Source organism: Stegodyphus dumicola, chromosome 4, assembly GCF_044657685.1.
Source record: "Stegodyphus dumicola isolate Sdum_Otavi_A_Nest chromosome 4, ASM4465768v1".
NCBI lineage: Eukaryota > Metazoa > Arthropoda > Arachnida > Araneae > Eresidae > Stegodyphus > Stegodyphus dumicola.
Window position 1 is genome coordinate 152,547,636 of NC_140771.1, and position 22,395 is coordinate 152,570,030.

A 22,395-nucleotide genomic window follows, 5' to 3' on the forward strand; every position below is an offset into this window, starting at 1 on the left:
ACACCCCACAGAACTGCCAAAATAATAAGTCACTCTTTCTAGGCGGGATTACAGTTACGAAATAATTTATCATGCCTAGGAAATGCTTTACAAATTAATCAACAGAAAAGTAGTTCTTTAGCTACATTATTACCTATTCTTGGTTTCATGGGAAAAATTAATGTTGCTTATATTATTTCAAGTCCACTGTTCCAATATAACGCATTTTTAAATTATAAAAGCTACGAAAACTTAGGATACACAGGATTGCTTTTGCTGAGGCAGTTTAATATATCCACTAAAGTTAAGGACTCATTTCGTCCAAGTTAACAAATTAAAAAAATGACGTAAATCATAACCTTGAAAACAGTGGAAAATATTTACCGTAAAGCATCTGAATTCCAATTGTATCATCATGAGGAAGCTGAAAGTTTTCCTGGATGGTCTGGTAGAAAGGATTCATCAGTGCACCATCCACAGAAGAATGAGACAATCCAAGGGAATGTCCAAACTCATGCGCTGCCACTGCGAACAGACGTACGCCTGAAGTAAAAGGAAAAAAAAAAAAAAAAAAAAAAAAGATTCAATAAAATAAAAATTAATTTGACTTATTTGCGACTTAAACGAAATTATGTCAATAATGAAAATTTACAATTGCTATTATCAGTAGAGTTTATCAATATTGTAAAAACGTTTTAAAATACTTGCAAGTTATTTATGGTGTTGTACTCATAAGTACTTTCTAGGAATATACAAACAATACATTTTAAAATTAATTGTCTTTAAATAATTAATCGGATTTGAAATAACAACTTTAGTAAGTAAATTTCAGGAAAAATGGATGACGGAAATCCATTCCCCCTCCCTATGGCGAGCTCAAACCGTTACAGACGTTGGCCATTACTAAGGCCAAAAGCGGTGGCCAGTTTATTACGGAGGCACTCAATAGGTAGGCCACCTTTATCTCCTATGAGGGGACGGACAAATACAACCATGCCATCTCCGAGATTCGAAGCCGGAACTTTTGGTATTGCAGTCGGCTGCTCTAATCACTATACCGTTTGGGCGGCAAATCCATTTGTTAAACTCAGACATTGCATTATAAATGGCTTCACAGCACTTACTAATAATTACTTCTCCTCGTTTAGAAGAGAGAGATGTATAAATCTTACGACTGTCAAGAAGTGAAATCTGTCACCACTTAGGGAAAAACGTTACATATGTTACTAGCATTAAATGAAATTATTCAAAATCTACCTTACTTTATACATTACATGTTTTCAGTTACTCAGAAATATAGTCACATAAAATTAAATTACTTCGGACTGCGATTAGAAGATTTCAAATTCTCATTTCGCAGCTTGTTATTGCCGTCACTAAAATATAGTGACATCACCTTCTTGTTGGTTTTCGTCATTAAAATATAGTGATATCGATATACTAAAGGTCCCAGAGTCCATAATAAAAACTTGATCACTAACAGAATAAAAATTTTATATGTCCAGCATAAATACTTTTAACAAAATAACAAATTCAATAAAACCTAATAATAACAGTGGCTACTAACACCTATTTTATAAGTAACAGTGGCTAATTTATGAAATAGGTTTCCACCTAACCTGAACTTTTGAGAACCAAAAGACATGTTTGCGGAGTTAAAAAAATTTAACTAGCCTAAATTTTAGAGCCAGAGTGCTCTTCTTGCATTTGCGATTTGTGCAAGCTCGTTAATCTGTCTCTGAATATAATAATAAAATACTTGAATATAATAGGAAGAAACAACGGTAAGAAATGTATATATTTTTTAAAATTCTAAAAGAAAAAGACAATTTCTAAATTACTGTATACTAAATTCTTTTATATTCTTCTTAATATTTAGACTAAATTATTTTATATTCTTTCTAAAACAATGAATTACAAATGAGACATTTATTATTAAATATTACTTAGTTCAATTGAAACAGAGTTTTGAAAAGTCATATTGGTGACAAATAAAGTTTTGTTTGTTGCCCAAACTTTGACCCAGTAGCTATGTCATATCGATTCATTTTGTTAAGTAGAATTAGCTCTAATAAAATTTTGTCAATTACGTTGCGAAAATATGGAGCCAGCTGCTTAACGCGAATCTGTTATATCATTGCAGGAAATGGCTGTTTTATAACGCTATTAATTTTAGGGCCGTTCGGTCTGCTCGTAATTATATTATGTTTACGCACGTGTAATGGAAATGGTTAAAAACGGAGAGAACGTTTCCACAGGAATATCCACAGGGGATGTCTGCGAATGTCCCATTACGTTATCGGGCACGCGCATTTCCTGCTTGTGGCCTCCGACACAACAGTCCCGGCAGGGGAAAGAAAAAAAAAAAAAAGGAAGGCAAAAACCAAACAAAAGACAAACAAGAAAACGTATTCGAACAGACAAGATAAATGCTGTTTATAAAAAGCTCTCAACTGTCACAAAAACGAGGCGCTGACGGCAGTAGCTAGACACTGAACAGAGCAAACTGGGGATTTCGGCTTCAGGAGAAAAGCCAGATACTTTTTGGAGTAAAGATATTTGTTCTGCCTTTCAAACTCACGCGAAGTTCTGCACTGTCATTGGACTGACTACTTCTGTTTATTGATTTTAGAAATGTGAAAGCTTGGTCTTAAAAGATAAATGTTAATCTCAAGTTTCTTGATCAAAATCTGGTATTGTCATCGCCTTGGTTGTTTCAAATCGTATTAGATTTCGTCGTTTTGTAAATATAATAAATTAAATGTGAATGTCATTCAATAGCACAAAACAGGCGAAACTTTCTGCAGTAATCTGACAGTCTGAAAGAAAAAGTTAACTGCGAGAAAAAGAACTATGTTTCACTTTTTTAGCGTGTCTTATTTGAAAAGCTATACATCATTCAAGAAAGAACGAATATTTTCTCCCTTCTTCATCAATCAGCCTTTTAAATCCTCTCAGATGTTCTATCGCCAAGAACAGCGAGAAGCTTTGTCTTGTAAATTCTTGATATTTTAGAATAATGACTTAAAAGCTCTTATTTTTTAATTATTTTTGTCAAAGGCGAGAAATTCAAATCACTGCGTTTCGTGTTAACTGAAATTCTAAAAATTTACAGAAAACTTATTATTAATTATATAGTCTGATAACAAATAAATCTGAATAAAAATTGCTTTTCTAATTGAATCACAAAATATTAGTTTACTAAAATGCCGAAATCTAGAATTTGCAAACGCATCATTGTCACCAATGTTTCCTCATAAACAAATCAACAAGATCAAGTACACTGGTGTGCAAAAATTAAGGACGAAGTCGAAAAATTAGCATATCAGCTGAACGAAGAGGCAGAGCGGGCAGAAAAACCAATCAGGAGATTAAGTAAGGTGATGTACGGTAGCACATGCGCAGATATGCAGGTAGACGTAATGGGGGAGTGTCTGAGTAGTATAAAGCATGTTGTCGGTGTAAGATCAGTATTTCTGGCAAAGAGATTGCACGCCGTATAGCAGTTAAAATCACACCGAGTTTTTGCCTCAGCGAGAAATGGCGAATAATCAATCTGTTAGACGACATCTGGATGCTTTTACCCGAGGTCGAATCATTGGGAAGTTGGAGGAAGGCCGCAGTGTGACAAGTGTGGCTGCAAAGTTCGGAATTGCTCACAGCATCGTTTCACGACTTTGGAGACAATTTCAAACTACAGGAACAGCTATCCGGGGGGGGGTTAGTAGTGGTCGTCCACGAGGAACCACACCCGCAGATGACCGGTATATTGCCTTACAGGTCAGAAGAAACAGGCGGCAGACAGCGGAAGAAATCGCTAGACACACGACACAGGCGACTGGACGACCGATATCGCGTTTTACCGTGGCCAGAAAACTGCACGGTGGTAGTCTGTTTGCACGACGCCCTGTACGGTGTGTACTTCTAAAGCCTGCCCATCGGAGAAGGCGTTCTCTGTGGTGCCGGGAACACCGGAATTGGAGTGACAATGAATGAGGACGAGTGCCCTTTACAGATGTGAGCAGATTCAGTCTGAGTAGCGATTCTCATCGCATACTCATCTGGAGAGAACGGAGAAGCCGTAATCATCCCTCGAACATCATTTAAAGGGACAGGTATGGAGGTGGCGGTGTTCTCGTTTGGGGAGGCATCATGCTTGGTAGTCGTACAGACCTTCACATCTTCGACGCAGGTTCAGTCAACGGGACCCGTTATTGTAACGAGATTCTTCTTCCATATGTGCGTCTTTTTAGAGGCGCTATGGGTCCGCAGTTCCTTTTCATGGACGACAATGCACCATGTCATCGCACAGTAGCTGCCGAACAGCTCTTAGAGAGTGAGGATATTGAACGTATGGATTGGCCGGCACGATCTTCGGATCTCAATCCCATCGAACATTATGGGATTTTCTAGGCAGACGCTTGGCAGCTCGTACCTTACCACCAGTAACGATTCCGGAGCTTCGATTGGCGCTGCAAGACGAATGGGCAGCAATGCCTCAACAACTCATTGACACACTCATTCTCAGCATGGGCAGACGCTGTGAAACCTGCCTAGCAGTCAGGGGAGATCATATCCCCTATTAAAGACCGGATGTTTCTTGCTGGACACCCATCACAGGGATGTTTCGGCCTTCAGTCGCATTGCGCTCCATGCTACTTTTTCAATAAAGCTTCTTTTTATCCATCTGATTTCTCTTTTAGTAAGTGTTGCTTACATTACTCATGTCCTTACGTATTGGGGATCTTACGGTATTAAATGTGTTGATTTGGAAAGCCTTTGTACAAAGTTATATTGAAAAAAACCATCTCGTCCTTAATTTTTGCACACCAGTGTATTCCTGTGTTCTTATACGCGTACTATGCGCATTAATATACTGTGATCGAAATGTTCACCAGGTAAGTTCCTATAATCTTATCTTATCATTTAGTGTAATGTCACGAATACCTAATAACGCATAAGATGCCGTATAGATTTCCTCACAAAGTTATGTGATCACAAAGATATGTGCCTGCATTTTCTTTGCGACAAGCATTTCAAGTATGATAGAGCCGAAGATCTTTCGCACTGCATAATCTAGTTAACAACTGGGCTGTGGAGAAATCGCGGCATAGTTCACCGCACCAATGCATATTCCGGTATCGCGGAATAAACTTAGAGGCTATGGGAATAGTACTGATATATTGGGCAGACACCACATTTGCAGTCTAAACACAGGCATACTCAGAAAATCGTGCTCGTCCGTTGCATTTGTTGTGTAGCGAATTTAATTTAATTAAGTGATTCATAAAAATCAAAATTTTAATTTGTAATTATTCAAAATTTGAGCTACACAAGTTTGGTTATATTCTTTTTGGGCCTATTAATTCTAGTGTAATATATTTTGGCTTTCCGAGTTTACGCGAACTGCGTCTTCAATCTTGTACACGCAAACAATGGATAAGTATTTCTTTCTATGTAATAAACTCAGTTTTTCATGTCAAAAATTAATTTGATTTTTTAGTATTTAATATCATTAGTTGCAGAAAAATTAGCTCTTTAATTTGGCATAACTTTCGTTTTTCTAACTTTAATTGCATTTCAGTTATGAGCTTTAATTAGTAGTTTTTTTCTCGTTTGCTTGTGATTTAGTTAAAGGGGCATGAAATGCCTTCTTTCCGGTTGAAAAGTCACTTTTTGCGAGTTTTCAGCGTTCTTTCGTTGGGACCCTTGCAGGGTTGTTGAAATTCCTAATTTTCCCTGTCACAGGTGGTTTTTTTTTTGGCGAGGGTTTGGCGACATAGATTTTCCGTTGAGGTTTCAGAGTAGAGGATTTGGCGAGTTTGATAACATGAGGGTATGCTGTTGTTGCAACTATTTTAACTTTCGGCGAAGAGTGGGTTTTGCCAACTAGGCAGTCCGGCGTCCTTCCTTTTAACGGGGTGTTTTGAGGGACAAGGTCACTTTTTGGCACTTTTGACTTACCATCGGACGCTGTACTCGCTGGCAGCTGAATTTTTATTTTGGAAAATGCATTTTTCCGCCTTTGGATCTACGGGCTTCTTGCCCTGGAGTTTTGAACGAGGGACTTAGTTATACGCATCATGACCTCGACTAAATTATAGTCTCATCATTTTAGTTCTTGAATATGTAAGTTACTCAAAGATAATTAAAATAGAAAAATGCAACGAAGGGTGATGCCTAGTACTGGTGCCGTTAAGAAGAAATTTTAGTCTCTCTTCCATGAATAGAGTTTTCATCTGCCTCGATGTTTCACGTCTTTAAGAATTATTTTCCGCCCTGCAAGAGTCTCCGGCATCGCTAGCTCCGGGGTCGCTACTACATAATGCTTCACTTAACTGAAACCACGGCTAACTTCAATATTGGATTGGAAATCAACTATCAAATTAACGAGAACCTCCTTAGTGCATCTTAAATCAATAAGTAACTTCTGGACTCTATTGAAATTCATCTACCTATGAACTCTTCTCATTTTCTACTACGCTCAGCAGCCGTCCTCCTTGGCATCTTGATAATTGTTTAAATATGAGGGCATTTCTCCTCCTCCTGTTCACTTGCAGCCTGTATTTCCGCAGATAAGTTTTTTTTATTTGTTTTCTTTTATTTGTTGGTCTGATGTAAAAAAAAAAAAAAAAAAAAAAAAAAAAAAAAAAAAAATTATAATAGTAAATTCTAATAGTAAATTATAATAGTAATTTCTAATAGTGATTCTAACAACTAAAATAGTTAATAGTGATTGAAATAACTTAATTAAATGAATTAAAATATTGTAGTTGAGTAAATTAACCTAATTCTAATGAAATCATTTTGTTTGTCCATAAAGTAAATTATTAGATTGGCTAAGGAAATATATCCTTATTTAAATTATTTAATTGAAACAGTGAATGTAACTTAGTTAGATTGGTTAAGGAAATATATTCTTCATTAAATTATTTAATTGAACTTGTGAATTTCTTCCATGGTGAAGATTGATTGGTAAAGGTGTCATTATTTGAGCTTCTTTGCTCCTCTTAGGGACTAACTTGTAGGATGTAATAGCCTGATTTTAATTAACATATTACCCGGTTAAATCATTCTTTGAAAATAGAAAGTTACTATGTGCAATAACCTGAATTACATTGGTATTGATTATTCTGTGTTAAATTGCTTGTAGGATGTAATAGCCTGATTTTAATTAACATATTACCTGGTTAAATCATTCTTTTGAAAATAGAAAGTTACTATGTGCAATAACCTGAATTACCTTGGTATTGATTACTCTGTGTGAAATGTTTTTTTTTTTTTAAAGTATAACTTGTTAATTATTTTTTTTTCTCCCCGGGGAAGGTATTGTTAATTTATCCAAAGTTTTATCTGATCATGTTTACCTGAATGTAATAGAAATAATAGTTGGATATTATTGAGTCTAAGATAGAAGTAGTATTACTCTGTAGGGGTATGCATTTGTAGAAAGCAATATTTTACAGTTCAGCTTGAATATAATTGCTTACTAAGTTAATTCTGCATTGTGTAATCATCAATATGTTACAGTTCTGATTGAATATAAATTGCCTACAAATTATGGATTAAGTAATTCTTGAAGAATTTAATAAATAGGCTCACTTTTCTAGATCAATCAATGTTTATTTATTTCTTTTTGTGTGTATGCTCATGATTTTCACCCGTCTCATTCTCAAATTGATTTCAGGGTTAATCCGAAAACACAACGCAAATGTACAGGGCTTATTGATATTAGTATATTACTGGGTTGTTCTTTACATTATGGTAACTTGGCGATTTTTTGGCGAAAATTTGGCGACTAACTCTCCTACAGCAACCCTCTATTTTTTTTTCCCGCCGCCATTTTGTCTTCACGAAGTAAAGACATGTTTCTTTTCTTTTTATCTACTGAACACTTCTTCCAACAATCTACTAGCTGAATTACACTTATGCTAGAAATTTTATCTAACAAAACTGCTTAATCATGACAACTATTCACTGCAAAATTGGGAAAAAGTGCACAATACCATACTCCTTACGCGTTTTTCAAAATAACACATACACATAAACCATGTACACGTCGACTTATTATTACTTAAAATAACATCCCAGAATTACACAAAAATGGCATTGCGCACACTCTTCACTATATCCATGTACACTGCTTTTTTCTCATAAATTAGAAAAATTTCACGAAAGTACATGACAATTTTCTGAATCTTTAAACCCGGTAAAAAGAACATATATGAAATTACCTGATCGCGAAAAAGTATATACACTTTCCAAATATGAACATTTCCACATATAAAATAAATAAAATATCCAAAAACTTTTACCTCTAAATCATCTATTATATTATAAACGTCACCAACAAATTCATACCGCAAGCATTGCAAATACTTAGTGTCAAATATTTAAATTATTTCCATGCACGTTTACTTCAACTAAAACGTATACCAAATTCCTACAAACATAAAATTCACAAAATAACTATCATTTAATTAAAATATAAATAATTCAAAAACACTACTTAAAATATAAATAAGCACATGCATTAAATTAATAAAAATTAGCTTACAATCCTAATTACTTTAAACTAAATCATTGCTAATAACAATTTTCCCAATAATACCAAATTACTTTACTTCAACCTTACATTTAGAACAATGCATAAAAATAATATCCTCAAATAATTAAAAATACTAACTTACCTAATCTTCTTCAGAATCTTGATTACGTGTCCGATAAACTTTTCTTATTGTTTCAGGATCTTTAAAATCATACTTATAGTTCACAGCAAGGTACCAGGTAAAATAAATAACTTAAAACATATTTACTTCTATCTCGCACAACCTTAAAGAAACACTTATTACTACCCTTTTCAATCCCACTAAATACCCATTTCGAATTCACTTTAGTTAGGGCCATGGGATCCAAAAATTAACGAACACTGTTTCACACAACACAGAATAAAGCCAAATACAAAATTTCCCGATTTCCCCCCTTTTCCGATTAAAGAACCGTAATTCGTCCATTAATATCACATGACATATCCCATGATCTTTCATTTCCCTCACACAAAATAATGCGTAATCGGAACTGAGTACTGCTCACATTATTACCAAAGTCCCAGGTAGTAACCTTTATCGCCTCCAAAATGTCGCCAAACTACCAGTTACCATATTCTAAAGATCAGCCTATTACTGTTGTTGAAAAATTTTAAGTGTTTTGTCAACAGAGTAGGAAACCTTTTAGGTACCAGACCTTTAGGAAGCCATAACATTTTTGGTGCCGTGACTTTTTGACAGAACATTATTGGTGCCATGACACTAGTACAGAACACATTGCTATATGAAGAAATTAAGTTTCATTTCATTACTTAAAGTTATCAACTATAACGCTGGCATATAAGGACTGAATTAACATACTGTAGAATTCTAGACCATACATTCATGTTGTAAAATTGCAATATTTTAAACTCTGAGATGTTCATCTAAGATACCTTACCGTCTATCCCAGGAGGTGGCTGACCATCAACCCATGGTTCGTCTGCATCGAAGTGTGCATCACCTCCAATTCCCTCCCCTGGAAAGAAAGCGTGGGCTAATACAACGCCCTTGCCATCGAACGCATACCCATCGCCATGTTGTCCGTGTTCAAATGAAACAATGATATCGGCGGCCACGTGACTGTTACTGCTCACCTCTCTGAAGTTCAGTTGCGAGACATCACTCCAAACCTTAAAGGCCTTGGTTACTTCTGACCGCACTAGATGTTTCTCTAAGCTCGGTGGGTAAAAGTTGATGCTGAAATTCAAAAACATGTGTTTATTACAAAGCATACCTTTAAAAAATACGTTAATTTATAAAACTGATTTACAAACCTTTGAGTTACCCTAGGATGGGAACTAAGTTTTTGCCGTCTTGTGTAGTCTCTACGGTTCTTAAATTCAGCAGCCTGATTCTCACTAAATTTTTAAAGTATGCCGTCCCTAAATTCTCCAGTCCGGTTGCGCCCTAGCACTGGTTGCACCCGCCTAGCCTGAGTTACTCAAAGATTTTTATCTTTTCATGTAGTCTGTTTCCACTAAATTTTTATCACGTTCTAAAATTACCTTGCTGCTTATGATTTAGAGAATATTATTATGATCCTTGTTGAGAACTGCATAATAAAAACGTATTTCTTTATAGAATTGTAGAATAAGGAGATGTGATATAAGTTTATTTTTCAATATTCTAAGCTATAGGAAGATAGAGAGCAAGACAGAGTTATTTTAATTTTAGGAGAAATATTTTAAGACAGTATTAAATAATAGATAAATGTTTATTTTACAAATAATAATGCAATATTCAAACCAATAATTAAAATTAAAAAAAAACATTTTTTAAATACACGCATTAGAGTTAAAATATTTTATTTTTTGAGTGAAATATCTTGAAGTAATTTGTTCCAAATATTTATATTTTATTCGAAAAGAATAATTTTATTCTACCACGAAAATTTTATGAAAGTACGAGCAGCTCACAAATGCTAATAATTAAGTATATTTAAGTATAATTTCTACTCTAAATTTAAACTAACATTATAACAGATACTTCGCAAACAGACTTAACATATCTTGGTTATCAATTGTTCTTTTCAAGATCAAAAATTTGAAAGCAAAATATTTAATTAAACATGAACTATTTGAATTTTTGAAAGAAATTACCTATTAGATAAGCATCCCTTCTTTTAGGCAGACAGCCTTAGTATGCTTTGCCATAATCTAATAAACCAAACCTTAACGTATATGTAGATGATTATCTAAGGACATTGCACTAGATTAACATATCATATCTTTATGTATTAAATTATGTTATTTCAAACTTCAGACAGAATTCTGAACTATTTCCATAATTCTAATTTTATTCTAAGCATAAATAATCTTTTAGTTATGCGTTTTAATTAGCATGTCAATTCATTCAATCCTAAATTTACCGTAACACCTTTCCTTCCTTCAGGAAAGCAATTAAAATTTCAGATTTGAAAGACATTTAATACAGACATTTCTTCAATTAATGTGGTTCTGTAATAGCGCACTGCAGTAAAACATGAATAATATTCGCGTATTTATACATTTTTATTTTTTTATCTAGTTCATATAAATGTTCTGTTTATGGTGCATATTACTAATTGTACGGTTTCTAATTATTTTAATATAAGCATAAAGAAAATGTTAAAAGTCTGAGCAATGTAACATACTGAAATTTATAGAAATAGTCGCTACTAATACTATAGAAATAATCACTACTCATAATTTAACATTCTTTAAAAAAGTTTAAAAGATGACAATGTCAGGATTAGATGAAAGTAAACTTTTGAGACAAAAAAAAAAAAAAAAAAAAAAAAAAAAAAAAAAGAGAACGCTTAACGACTATTATTTAATCCATTTCAACATAATCATGCCCCCCCCCCCCAAAAAAAAAAAAATCGAAATGTTGCGAAAATTACCAAAATGGGATATCCCCCAACCAAACAAACCAAGCAAAATAAAACTAATACTATTACGCAAACTTGTTCAAAATCATTGTTTCGTATTGGAAAAAAAGTGCAGTATCTGTAAAGCTCAATTAAAATTATGTATGACTGTATAATTATGCAGCAATTGCGCAAGTAGTAATAACTTGTATTCGCACTAAATGGATTTAAGATCATACAACATATATATATGTATATAATACAATTCAAGGTATAATGAAAATAAGACCTTTTAATCTAATTTTAATATCTTTTTTAAATAAATTTATCTTTTTTTAGAAAAATTCTTCCATTAATAACAAGTTAAGAATTTAGGTTTCTTCCGCTTCAATGAATAAAAATTATTGCTTTTAGATTAATTCGAGCGTTTTTCATAAATTAATAAATCTGAAAAACGTTTTTGAATATTTTGTGTACAGTTTTTCTAAGGTTTCATCTCTTTTTATGAGTGTTTGTTTTAATTTTTATACATTTACATCACAGTTAAGCTTGCTTATTAAATTGCTTTTGAATACTTGCATTTCAATAGTAGAGTGCCTAAGACACATCGGATAGTTCATGTTATTCTGAGGATAAGGAGAAGAATTATTTAACATTTTTGGACAATTAGTAATGACGGTACAGATCTCAGAGTGACAGGAGGAAAGAAAGTGTATTCGGCACTCATTAATTATCCAGGATTAATGATTTAAATACTCGCCGCTTGAAAATTTCTAATTAAAGCATTAAACAAAGGATTATTAATATTTTTTATTTATTTATTCTATTTGTTTAACTCTTTATTATTTTTTCCAGTTCTCTCTTGAGAATCTTTTAAATTATATTCCTGGTTTAACGATATACTATCAAATACTTACGCGTTTTCACTCCCGATTGCCTAGTGGCACTTTTAATTCCCTATACAGTTTTTCCTAGGATAGGATAAACCTTTTCGTGGAGTATGATATTTTTTTGAAATTTTGATAAGTATTAGTATTTTTTATATATATTTATATACATGTATGTACATACATTGAAGGTGTATGTAGTATATACATACACCTTCAATGAACTATTTTATATTATTATTTGACTGAATGCAAACAATTTCAATGCATTCCTTCTATGATGACAACCTAAAGTTTTCGAAATGTTTTTTTTTTTTAAAGTGGAATAATTTTACACCAGCTTTTGATAGTTTCTTTTAAAACTACTTTATTCGACATAAAAATTCTTGCGTTTTTCCCTTTACCAGATTCCATGTTGACTCTAACTAATCACCAGTTCTTGTTATTTAAAATTAAAAGAAAATTTTTAAAGAATTACAAACAGGATGTCTAAAACATCGCTTACATATAAATGTCTGAAACATGGCGTAGCAGAAAATTCTGAAACTTGCATCACATTCTTGAATACTACTCCCTGCATAGTTTCGATCACTGTCACGTAATTCTATCATGAGTCTCTTTCGAACCAGTGTGGGCGTCATACCATGACCCACAAATCTCCTTAAGTTGCCTTCTTAAAGCTGTGATGATACAGCAACGGTCACGAAATGTGTGTTATGCATTTTAAAAATCTTGAAAGAAATCGTGATTAATGTTACTAGGATTCCTTCAGGCTTTCTCCAAAGAAGTTTCGTCTCAACTCATGTTGTCAACAATGTAGCTGGTACTTTGAACTCGCTATATCCTACGTACAATTACCAGTTGCAAGTTCCTGTAGAAAAATTTCAGAAGCCCCGAAGACTCAGAAAACTTAAACTTCACAGATGATCTGTACTGGTGTAGGAAAGTAACGATAACTGAAAATTCTGTCTACTCATGCTTTGGTACAAAGTAAACTTTCCTAAATATTTTAAACTATATTTTTAATGCATCTGTATGAATTTTCGATATTTCTTTATTAATATTTAATGTATTTATACAAATACTACACCCTTTTCCCCATTCAGAAAGACATCTAGTAAAAGTTATATGGATAAAATATAGGAGTTGCGGATTTTTCAACAGTTAATATGTTAGTTAATAACATGTACATTTTTAACTTTGCTATACATGAATATTATTACTACACATTGTCTTTACACACTTTCGGAGCTGTTTAATTTTTTTACTTGTCTGATACCCTTTTTCTATACTATCGTGATTTCCATGACAGAAGGGTTTTTCGTAAAATTTCCAAGGGTAATGATTTCTATTATTCTCTTCTTTTTCGATAATAAATGCATATTTTTGTTGCTCAACTCATTTAGGTAAACTAAAGCTACATCAAGGGTTACACTGTATTTCCATTTACCTCCTGCTAAATAATTTTCATACAGATTTTAAATATTGTTCTGTACTGAGCCACTACCTCGGCAAAAGTGGTGAACATTATGTTTCTTAGCTTTCTTAATTATAAACCTTGATTTATTCTTTTGTTTATTGTTGCTTATGTATTTAAAGACTTTGCAATAGATTTCTGCATCGGCGGATTTTCTTTCGTTACCCAAAATTTAACATTTTGTTAGAACAGCACGTACCTTTTTCAGGTATTTGTGTGGAGCCTTTTCCCCGTGCAGAAGTAAGTAACGACTGACAGTTTTATTCTTTCCCTCTTTTCAATTAATACTGTTGCTTATTTTGCACTTAGAAATTTAATGCTGTGCATTTCACAAGGTTTTTGAACTATGCAATAGGAATATGTCTCTTCGGAAAGCATAAAAACATAACCTTCTATCTACAACTAGTTTACATGCGATATTTTGAAATAAATTTTAAAGTAGTAGACAATAAGCTATTGCCAGAAATTTTTATTCCAAAAAATTTGCTTTTCTCTTTCTCGAATTGGCTCTAAAAATATGTAAATACCTTTGTCTGCATTTAAATTACGAAATGACTACCCTGTAATGCAATACTAATTTTCTGTTACTCAAGTTGTACTGAAAAAAAGACTTGCAAAATAAATTTAGAGATGGTATAGGAATTAATAGCCTATTCGTAATTTTTGCAACGTAGCAAATCCAAAATATGCATATGCATTCCTTCCTATTTCAGATAATATCTTTCATCAACACTATAACTTTTAAGAACTTCTTTTGAAGGCATCTTTCAAATATTGGTACTTTTTTGCTTCTTTCCTTAAAAAAAAAAAATTGATTTTCTTTAAAAAAATATATATTTGTTTGATTGCTTTAATTTCAAGGATAAAAACATAAATTTATATCACACACATTTATAATACAAAAGCTACTAAAGTATATTTTTTGTTATTTTCGATTAAATGGTTTTACACTGTTTTATACTTATGCCGAAATATTTTTCATTCTAGCCAAAAAATACCTTTCGAGAGCGGGAAGAAAAAGTTAGAATTTTGGATTGTTTCAAATTTAAATTACTTTTATTTCTAAAACTTTTGCAAGATAATGTCATATAGGGCTCCCGCAGCAGTCAGTTCTTGCAATCTAAATTATAGTTTTTAGTCTGATGTAATTTAATAATTAAAAATAAAATCTTTATTTCTCTCATTACTATGATTATTACATGAGGGGGGGAAATCAAATCCAATGTGAAACTTCTTGGAATGAAATCCAGTTTGAAATATTAGTAAAATATGTTAAGCTTGAATATACCTGGAATGAGATTGTTTTTCAGATATGATTTAATTTAAATAACTATTTAATAAAATTTCGAAATATTAAAAAATGGAATTTTTTTTGCATCCTGTTCGCATTCTCTATTTCAAAATTATGTATAAGTTCCTCACACGATGTACAACGAATGAAAACTATGTAGTTTATCTCAACAACAATGCACAAAGTTTGTTTTATATCATATTTCTTCTTTAAAAAAAAATTCTGTGCATATTCGATACAACATAAAGTTTGCGATTCCATTTTGATCAAATTAATTTTAAAATCGCTGTTCCTGATAATTACTATTATAAATAATAACTTAAATTCTATTATTATAAATCTTCTGTTGTTATAAATAATAACTTAATTAGAAACTAGGCGATTAAAAAACGTGCATTATGCAAATCATGATGATGATAGGTATTTGGTTTCAAAATAAGATGTGCATATATTCAACTAAGGCAACATCCATTCCATAATGCTCTAAGGTGCCTACAAAAGCGCATGCTCAATTTCAACCATTCTCTTCAATGCCAGAACTAAAAAAGAATGCAATTCTCCTACAATGAAATCAGGAAAGACAAAAAATTCAACTTTCAAAGATTAGGCACCCTAAAAACCAGGTGGTCAAAGATGGAAATACCCCCCTTTTTTTTAAACGTCTTTGAAACTTCTCTTTCGCGGCAGTACAATTGAAGTGGGTTAATTTTTCCCACGTCTGCCGTTGCACGCGCGACGGCTTTTTTTATTCTTTTTTAAGCGATTCCTCTTCCTGTGACTGTAACGGGTCTGGCCTCGAGAAATCGTAAAGGCGATTATCTTCCCGTTATTACGTCTGGCTCGTTAGAAGATCTGAGCTCACGACCATCGACTGGACTGAGTCACAGCTGTCGCGGCGGAGCATCATTGTGCGCGGATGAGTCAACGCACGCGAAGAACGTTGAACTTGGATGCATGGGGAGACTCATATCTAGGCAAGGAGTGCAAAAGCATAAAAACTGCACTCGCTTGTCCTTTGCTGCTCAAAAAAGTAGGAACATTTCTTAGAAGAAAGGCAGCATTTATATTCTGGAATTTCAGATTGTAAAACACTGTGTGGTTGACAAGGACTAATTAGCAACCATAAGCTACTCAAATTATTAATATACGAAACAAACAAGATTGAGCTATTTAACTTCTTTTGAAAATTAACTATTTATTAATAAAAACTACAGTTTAGAAGAGTTAACTTGGATTATATGAGAAAAAAAAATTAGATTAGTTTTATGGAAAACACTCAAGGTAAACTGAAACATTACATTTCCTGTTTGAAAATGTAGCATAAAAGCTCATAAAAAAGCTCATATTCTCCTCTTTTGGATCTGCAAATAGCTGACTATAAATAGTTAGACAGTCTGTCAGTAGCACAACAGACTTATTTTGCATAAACTATGTTCATGCCCTAAATGTCAACTCCGGCTGAAAACTTTTGCGTTTTTCAGGCTCGCCTGTGGTGCGTTTGCTGTCAGTGCAATGGAAAATTCCCTCAGAAATTCACAAACATATGGACTATTTAATACTCTGAAAGATCCACAGAGGCTTAATTCATCAGAAGATCTGAAGGTCAATTTGTCATTCACAGCTAACTCACTATATGAACATTTAAATATTAAAATAATAATCACACTAATATACTAATACTAATAATATAAATAATAATACCATAGATAATAATAAAAACTTCTATGTACTTTAAAACTGATACCGCGATAGTAGAAACATTTCCAGACCCTAATTCTCACTCCAAAAAGTAATTGACAAATTTAATCCAGCAACTTTTAGAGGAATTAATTGTTGACAACGAAAATATTTAGTTAAAACCGATCGTTGATTGCTTTTTATTTTGTAATGCTATATCGACTACTCATAAAAATAAAATTACAAGTAACGGTGTAAAAAGAGTAAAATGTACCACTTATCTGCGATTAAACAGAAAAAGAAAAGTTTCCTGAATACATAATACATTCGCATAATTTCAGAGAATTTTAATCAGAGTTTGCAGCTTCAGCAATGGTAATTTTATTGAGCTAAATTAAAAGAGATATGTGATATAGATATTACAATAGTGAATCTATTTTCGATAGGCTCTTTGCAATTCTATTTTGTTGTTTTCATAGCTTTTTAAATGCTTTTCTCTTTTATAAAGTTTAAATGGCTATTTCAAATGAAGTTTTTTTTTAAGGTACTTTTTTGTTAGAAATGCTAATTTTTACTGTGCAGCTACTTTCTATAATTTTTTTTAATAATTTAAGAAATCAAGCTTCCTCAATAGGACAATAAGAACAATAAGGTTTTACCCGTGATTAAGCTTATTGCAACAAATAGTTATTCAGTACCATGTGCAAGAAAGCAATGGAAATCAAAACGCACAGTTTAGTCTAATAGTTTCTGTGCCGACAGGAAAGCATTTATATGGAAAATTACAATGTTCAGGTCAAGAAATATATTGGAAAAAAAAAATGCCATTTTTAGGTCAAATATTCCATTTTTTAGATGTATATAAATAGAAGAAATATGCTAGAAAAATATGCTAATTTTCGGAATAGAGATCAAAGAAAATAAACAGCAAAAACACTTAATTAAAAATTTTGGTAGTTTTCAGGATGAGATAATTGTTCTTATTTTATTTTCCAGTTTTGTTACGCGTTAAAAAATAATTTACATTTACATGCATTTCTGTTTTTGACCAATTGCTAATACTTCCTTATCCCAGCTACACGGTGTGCTGAGGCAAAATAAGCATTAAATTTTGGCACTTAAAATTTATGGCACGAAAGAAATATTTAAAAGAATATTTAAAAAAATCTGACACATTTTGAATTTGCTTCAATTCAATGAATTCTACTTGCATTTATGCAATTTAAACTTTCAAAACCATTAATTTAACGGCCAGTTTTTGCACAGATGGGTCATATTTAAAACGAATTCTTTTTCCTGAATTTCAGTTGCATACGTCTATTCAAAATAAGAAGATCAGTGTAACGAGGTTTTAAGTATTCGCTCATACATATATGTAACAGGTAAATAGGAAAACAACGTTTTCACAAAAACAAATTGCTAACTCATCTTGAATAATTCAACAACCTTCACAAAAATAAAATAGAGCCCAAAACGCGGAGGCGGTTGTTGTCAGCGATAAAGGACTTCATCACGGAAGATGAAAAGACTGAAATGGAAGATTTGAGATGGCTGAGAGAATAAAGCCAGGGAACTGGAGACATGTACTATTTTTTCATTTTGTTGGTAAAGATCTCCTTGATATGTATACACATTTTTCTTTCTTATGATGCTGTTTCAAATTTCCCCTGAATTTACATTCGCTTATGAAAGTAAACACTAAATCAATAAAATATGAAATAAATCATTTGAGATGGACAATTTAAACATTCAAGGAGACGAAAGGATAAATATAATAGTAGAATTGCTATTTGTCTCGATCCTCACGTTTATGTCTGTATCGCTTTTCAAATAAAATGGCTTTGCCACCAAATATTACCGTCATGTATTATTTTTAAAGAAATATAGCAAATATACAAAATATATACATGGCAACACTTAGAACTCTACCGGAATTCTAAAAAAAAATGTTGTTTTTATATATTTTGGGATTTTTCTGTTGAAGTTTACGTGGCGTTAGTGCAAAAGAAAAATAAATTAATGCTAAATAATGAAATTAATATGCTAAATAATAAAGTTAGGAAGACCAAAAAAATGTGTTAACGGGAGTAAATCCAAGAGCAGACTGATAAAATGCAGTGAGAGCATAAAATCCTTAACAAATCTTCAGATACGACGTTAATGTCTGAATTCTTTCAGATGTTTTTAAAGGTATACTCATTAATAAGATACTGTTTTGGGGAGGTATTTAAATTAAGTCAACATTGCAACTGATTTCTTATATACTTTCTAGTTTGTATAAGGCTTATTGTTGTGCTTACTATAATAAACTTGCTTTACGTTTCCTCAATTATTTTAAAGTGTGTCAGAGACCTGAATATTAATCTTATTATTTAATAAATAATAACTTGTGTAATCACAGACTGCCTTCTTTATGCCATATTAAATAGAGAATAAAATGTAACGCCGCTGGAGTTCATTTTTGCTCTGAAATTGTATGAGCTAGGATAATTACCACCTGATTGGCGGATTTAATGCATATCCTGTACCGGTAAGCAGAATTGAAAGCTTTGCTTACTTTGCAGAACTGAAATTTTGTGGAAAATTATATAAGGTGTGAACTTTATGAAGCACGATATAAAGGAGGTAACTAGCTAGAAAATACAATTTAAATACAAATCCAGTTGTAACAAATGTTCAGAACCATAGATGTAGTTCGAAAATTTTAAATTTACCTTGACGAACGAATTGCTTAATAAGAAAATTAAAATGACTTATGTGAAAGTTACGAAATATTTTAGGTATTTCGAATTTCTGATTTCTTTAAACTTTACTACATTGTCAGACAAAGATCGAGATATGTCTTTTAGCCTTTATGAACTGTAGAATATCAAGCTTTCACCCCTCGAATTTTTAATAGAAAAAAAAAAAAAAAACTTACTTTAACTAGCTTGTTAATTGATTTAGGCTAAAGTAGTGAGCGGTAAAAAAATTACAAAATCATTTCTTAGAAAGCTGAAGATAAAGAGGTATTAAAATTAGAATCATTATAACCAGAACTGAAAGATATTTATGAATGTGAAACACCACCGCGAAATCTGATCCGCCAAGAAAGATAATTTGTGAATAATTTTCGCTGCAGAAAAATGTGATTTTTTTATCAATAATGCTGGTAAAAGAGGATTTGACTTTATCCTAAAATATATCTCATGATATTTAGTGCGAGATTTCAAGACAGCCCTTGTTTGACCAATGTATATTAAGCAATACTGAAAAGAACTACTGTAGCATCCTCAAGAGTTTATGGATTTTAAAGTATCGAACTACAAATTCAGTTGGTAGAAGAAAAATCAACACGAAAATTTAACTTCCGTAAAATACGGGAAACTTCATAATTATTTTGAAATTTGCGTTAAACCAGGACAAGTTCCCTTTTACTGAATGCCTTCTCCTTTGCAGATGTGGCTATCTTGTCTACCAAGTCATATGATACACCATGATCATCGCAAGGAATGGTGGGAAAAATTTGATGCCTGGACACAAATACTCCTTCATCACAATAAATTTTCACGATTTTTTCAGAAGTTATTGAAATACTGAATTTTTTCCTAATAATTATGTATTTTAATTTAATTTACTGACTCATTTTAATTTTGGAGCTCTTTTGATTTGGAAGTCCATCTTTCTTTCACCTTCTCTCGACACATATCTATTTGCTGGTATTATCAATCTGTTAATCATCTGTTAATCACAGTTTGGAGTTAATTAGTGTGTTTCATAGCGTTTTGCCAAATGATGATCTTAAAGTAACCAGACCAATATGCTATTCAAGACGTGCCAGTCGATTTTTCCTTTTGTATTTCACTATTTCCATTATATGAAATACTGGCATAAGCATAAAACTGAAAATTAATTCCAAAATTTAAATAATATTTTTAAATGTGAAGAGTTCTCTACACAGTTCATCAGGCTTTACAACATCACAGTTTGGAAATACAAGCTTAAGGAAACGGATTAAATACAAGTACTCGAATTCAGTGAATTTAATATCAGAAGCATTTAGAATGCCCTTGTGTGCCTCTGGAACTCCATTAAGGCTTATGAATGTCTTTACATTCAATAAATGGACCACTTAAGAATAAATTGCATTGACATTATATTTCTCATTTCACCCACTGACATGAGTTGTCATTCAGCTTCAGCTCGAGAAGAAACTAATCGCTAGGAGTCATCAATTTGTCTCAATGCCATTTTTCATGTGAGTAACTGAGAAATTTAAAGTAGCCTTCTTTTAACAAGGTGCATTTAAGTTTCGTAAGGAGGGGTTAACTACATGTAAACTACATTCAAAGATTTCTGTACCCATAGTGCTGTGAATGAATCGTGAATGGCATCATGCAACGTTTCCTTAAATGTATCGAATAGATTTTCCCTTTAAATTTTGATCTAGATCAGGAATGTCAAACCCATGACGCATGGACAGCATGCGGTTTTTGGTGCCCCCCCAGAAAGTAAAAGATATGTGTAATTATAATATATATTTTATGTAATATAGTAATAAAAATTGAAACTTCAATGAATGTAGAGGCATATATATGTAATAATGGAAGAAAAAGTATCAAGCTTTATTTTCATATTCTGTACTTGAACAGTTGCATGGGATGAAAGTACACATATTAGTAGCTTAGCTTATTTAGACTTATTTCTTGTGTGATGAACTCGACATTTTTGAACAATTACTAGACATGGTACAGGTTCATAACTCTGCAACTGGAAAAGAAATATTACGAGCTGTTTGCGAACTTCTGGAAAACTATAGTTTATCTCTGTTCCAAGTAGCCACGGGCAAAGCCCTTTCCATGACTGAAAAAGTAATGGCTTCATAATATAGAAAGCTGTGTAAAATATAAATCTTGTAAAAGACCTGATTTCCATCACGTTCCGGTGTTATACATTGAGAAGTGTCATGCTCAAAAGTGATTAAAAGAAAAAAAAAAGTAATAAAACCTATCGAAAAAAATTAACTTCATAAGATCTCATGGCTTAACCCAGAGAGGCAGTTTTCTGCTTTCTTGAACAATTTAGAATTCGAATATTCTGGGCTTTCCTATAACACAGAAGTTCATTTCTGATCCTCCTCCACGGTCCTCGAAATGTTCTAGAAATTGAGAGATAAAACAACTAAAAAAAAATCTTTTAAATTTGCCTTTAAATATTTGTAAGATTTGAATCTGAAACTGCAAAGAAAGGAAATAATTGTTAAGAACATAAGAGATCATATAAAAAACATTCGAATGCAGGTTAATGCTTTAGGAGAAACACTTGGAAACGAAAATTGACACCTTTCCCAACTTGTGATGAGTACGAAACGAGTTCAAAGAAGCCTGTTTTCTACAAATACTGTGCCTAGAAGCTTCAGTGTTTGCAGAGTGAATTCAGAGAAAATTTCCAAAATATCAGATCTACCGAAGATGAGCTCTTTCCGCCCTTTTGCAGTTGCTGAACGCATAGCTCTGCATACGGCCTCTACGTGGGAATCCCACATCATTCTGAAGGCCCACCAGCGGCCGAGCGGTAAAGTCGCTAAACACTGGTAGTTCGGTCCGAGGTTCGAATCCCGCAAACGGGCTGGCTGCATGAGAGTTTTCGTGGTTTTCCCCATGTGTAAC

General features: G+C 32.6%; 1 protein-coding gene across 1 annotated transcript in view; it reads right to left on the minus strand.

The window, feature by feature from the left end:
- The window catches only part of LOC118195768 (matrix metalloproteinase-2-like), a 147,843-nt gene that overhangs the window by 44,537 nt on the left and 80,911 nt on the right, over positions 1-22,395 (minus strand). The window contains exons 3-4 of the mRNA XM_035367091.2: positions 9,466-9,764; positions 364-522 (exon numbers count right to left, since the gene is read on the minus strand). Of these exons, the coding sequence (XP_035222982.1) occupies positions 364-522; positions 9,466-9,764 (458 nt within the window). The remainder of the gene's footprint in view (positions 1-363; positions 523-9,465; positions 9,765-22,395) is intronic.